The 2,333-nt window shown below is 26.4% G+C and overlaps 1 protein-coding gene across 1 annotated transcript in view; it reads left to right on the forward strand.

The window, feature by feature from the left end:
* Positions 1-357: 357 nt before the first annotated feature.
* Positions 358-2,333, forward strand: part of PGSY75_0526600 (hypothetical protein) — a gene marked incomplete at both ends in the record, with an annotated part of 12,210 nt that continues 10,234 nt past the window's right edge. Inside the window, one exon of the mRNA XM_018784548.1 lies at positions 358-2,333. Within this exon, the coding sequence (XP_018643203.1) occupies positions 358-2,333 (1,976 nt within the window).

The following is a 2,333-nucleotide window of genomic DNA, read 5'->3' on the forward strand; positions in this document are numbered from 1 at the left end:
TTTTTTTTTTTTCTTTTTGTATAGTTTTGTGTGTATATTATATATATAATATGCATGCATATGTATAAAGAAATAATATGTGCTTATAATTTTTTTTTATATTATATTAGTCATACTATGTTATATATATATATATATATATATATATTAATCTTATGTGTTAAGTATTATTATGTTTTATTAAGTTTTATTATTAGTTATTATTAAGTTTTTATTATTATTTAGTTTATTATTAGTTATTATTAAGTTTTTATTATTATTTAGTTTATTATTAGTTATTATTAATTTATTGTTTCAGTGGGTGTTTACATCATCTTGTAAATTTCCATTATAGTTTTAATTGTATTTAAATGAATAATGGGTAAAAGCAAGAAGAGAACTGTAAAGGTTATTGACCCAGATGCTCCCCTTGAGCATAAAGGACCCCCTATAGAAGAATGTGTACATAGTAAAAGTACAAGAGCTATATCTTTAGTACATGCTGTTATTGAATCCTTTGGAAAGAATATTCAATGTTTTAGGAATTTAATAATTTGTTCATATAAGTATAGAAGAATGTTACGAATAACTGCCAATAAATTCGATGAAATTCATGATATGTTAAAAGGAGTTATATACCAAATATTGAATAATTTCGTTTTAAGATTTACCATATTTAATGTTTTTTGGCTTAGAAAATGGGCTGAACATAGTTATCGTTTTACTGGATCATTTGGAAAATTTTCTTTTAATATTTCAAAGAATACAATATCATTGTTTCTTGATATGTATAAGCATTTAAAGGATATTTCTAATGTACATATGCCTGATTTAGTTAAGAAAGTGTATTGTTTAGATGATAAATATAAAGCCCAAGCTGTTGAATGTTCTGAGGAAGTTAATGCAGAAAGTGTTGTTTACAGATATAGTTTAATTGAGTTAATTGAATTAGATTTCTATGAATATTACAAGGAAAATTTTTATTTGTATAATACCATATGGCCTGTTGAAATCAGAAATAAATCTCCTGATTTAACAACTGATAGTAAAGGTAGAGTTGTGATTCCTTGGATTGTTTTTGGAAATTCCTTTAATTTCTATTTATTTGTTTTCAATATCTTGACGTTTTTTCAATGGTTTGTATTTGAAGTAAAAAGTTTTTTAGTTCATGTATCAGGTTTAATCAAGTGGTTGAATATCATTGAAAATAAACAAGTTACTATAAGATATATGTTTTGTGCGTATTCCTTGAAAAACGTAGCTGCAGATGTTAAAAAAGGAATAGTTTTCATTGGAAATAAGGTTTCTCAGATTGTTGAAAAAAGGCTTCCTTGCCTTCCACGCATACAAAACGTTGCATGTAAAATAGTTGATATTGATATGGATGTACAGAAGGTTCAGAAGAAAGTTGAAGAAAATATCGAACCAAAAGTGGAACCAAAAGTGGAACCAAAAGTGGAACCAAAAATTGAACCAAAAATTGAACGAAAAGTTGAAAACAAAGCTGAAAATATTTTAATGGAAGATATTGTTAAGGATTGGAGACTTTCCCTATACGATAAGAGTAAAATTATTGCTTTACTTACATTGTTATATAATGAAAATGAGAGTAATAGTGATGAATATTTAGATGTAAATAGAGATAGAATTATTGACTTGCTGTTTTTTCTTTATAAGAATTATATTGAAAAGAAAGATTTAGAACTCTCTGTTAGGTCAAAAATCACTGATATTTTATGTTTGCTGTATGAAGTAGATTCTACTGTTTCTGAAGATGATAAGTTGATAAGAAAACATGTTATAGAAATTCTTTCTGTTCTTCTTAAAAAGAAATATAAGAATGAACCTTTTTTTAAGATTAAAAGAAAAAAAGTTATTGACTTAATATATTTCTTCTTCGTCACAAAGGATAAAAAAGCTGAAGTTTCGGATGTGAACAAAATGATGATTGAAAAGAACAGTGGAAAATCATTTAGAACTATTATTGAAATCTTGGAACAAAGATTGACTGATATTGATCCTAATGTAGAAATGGTGAATGAGAAGAAAAATGAAAACTTGCTTAGTGCCGATGATGATATGGTTACCGATATTCCTAAAGAGGAAGAAATCAAAGAACTTGAAGCAGTAACCCAGATTAAGGAAAATGAGTTAATTGAAGCAGTTGAAACAGCCAAAATAGCTATATTGGATGAAACAGCTAAAATAGCTAAAGTGGTTGAAACAGCTAAAATAGCTAAAGTGGATGAAACAGCTAAAATAGCTAAAGTAGTTGAAGAAGTTGAAATAGCTAAAGTAGTTGAAGAAGTTGAAATAGCTAAAGTAGTTGAAGAAGTTGAAATAGCTAAAGTAGT

The sequence above is a fragment of the Plasmodium gaboni genome, chromosome 5 (assembly GCF_001602025.1).
Source record: "Plasmodium gaboni strain SY75 chromosome 5, whole genome shotgun sequence".
Lineage (NCBI taxonomy): Eukaryota > Apicomplexa > Aconoidasida > Haemosporida > Plasmodiidae > Plasmodium > Plasmodium gaboni.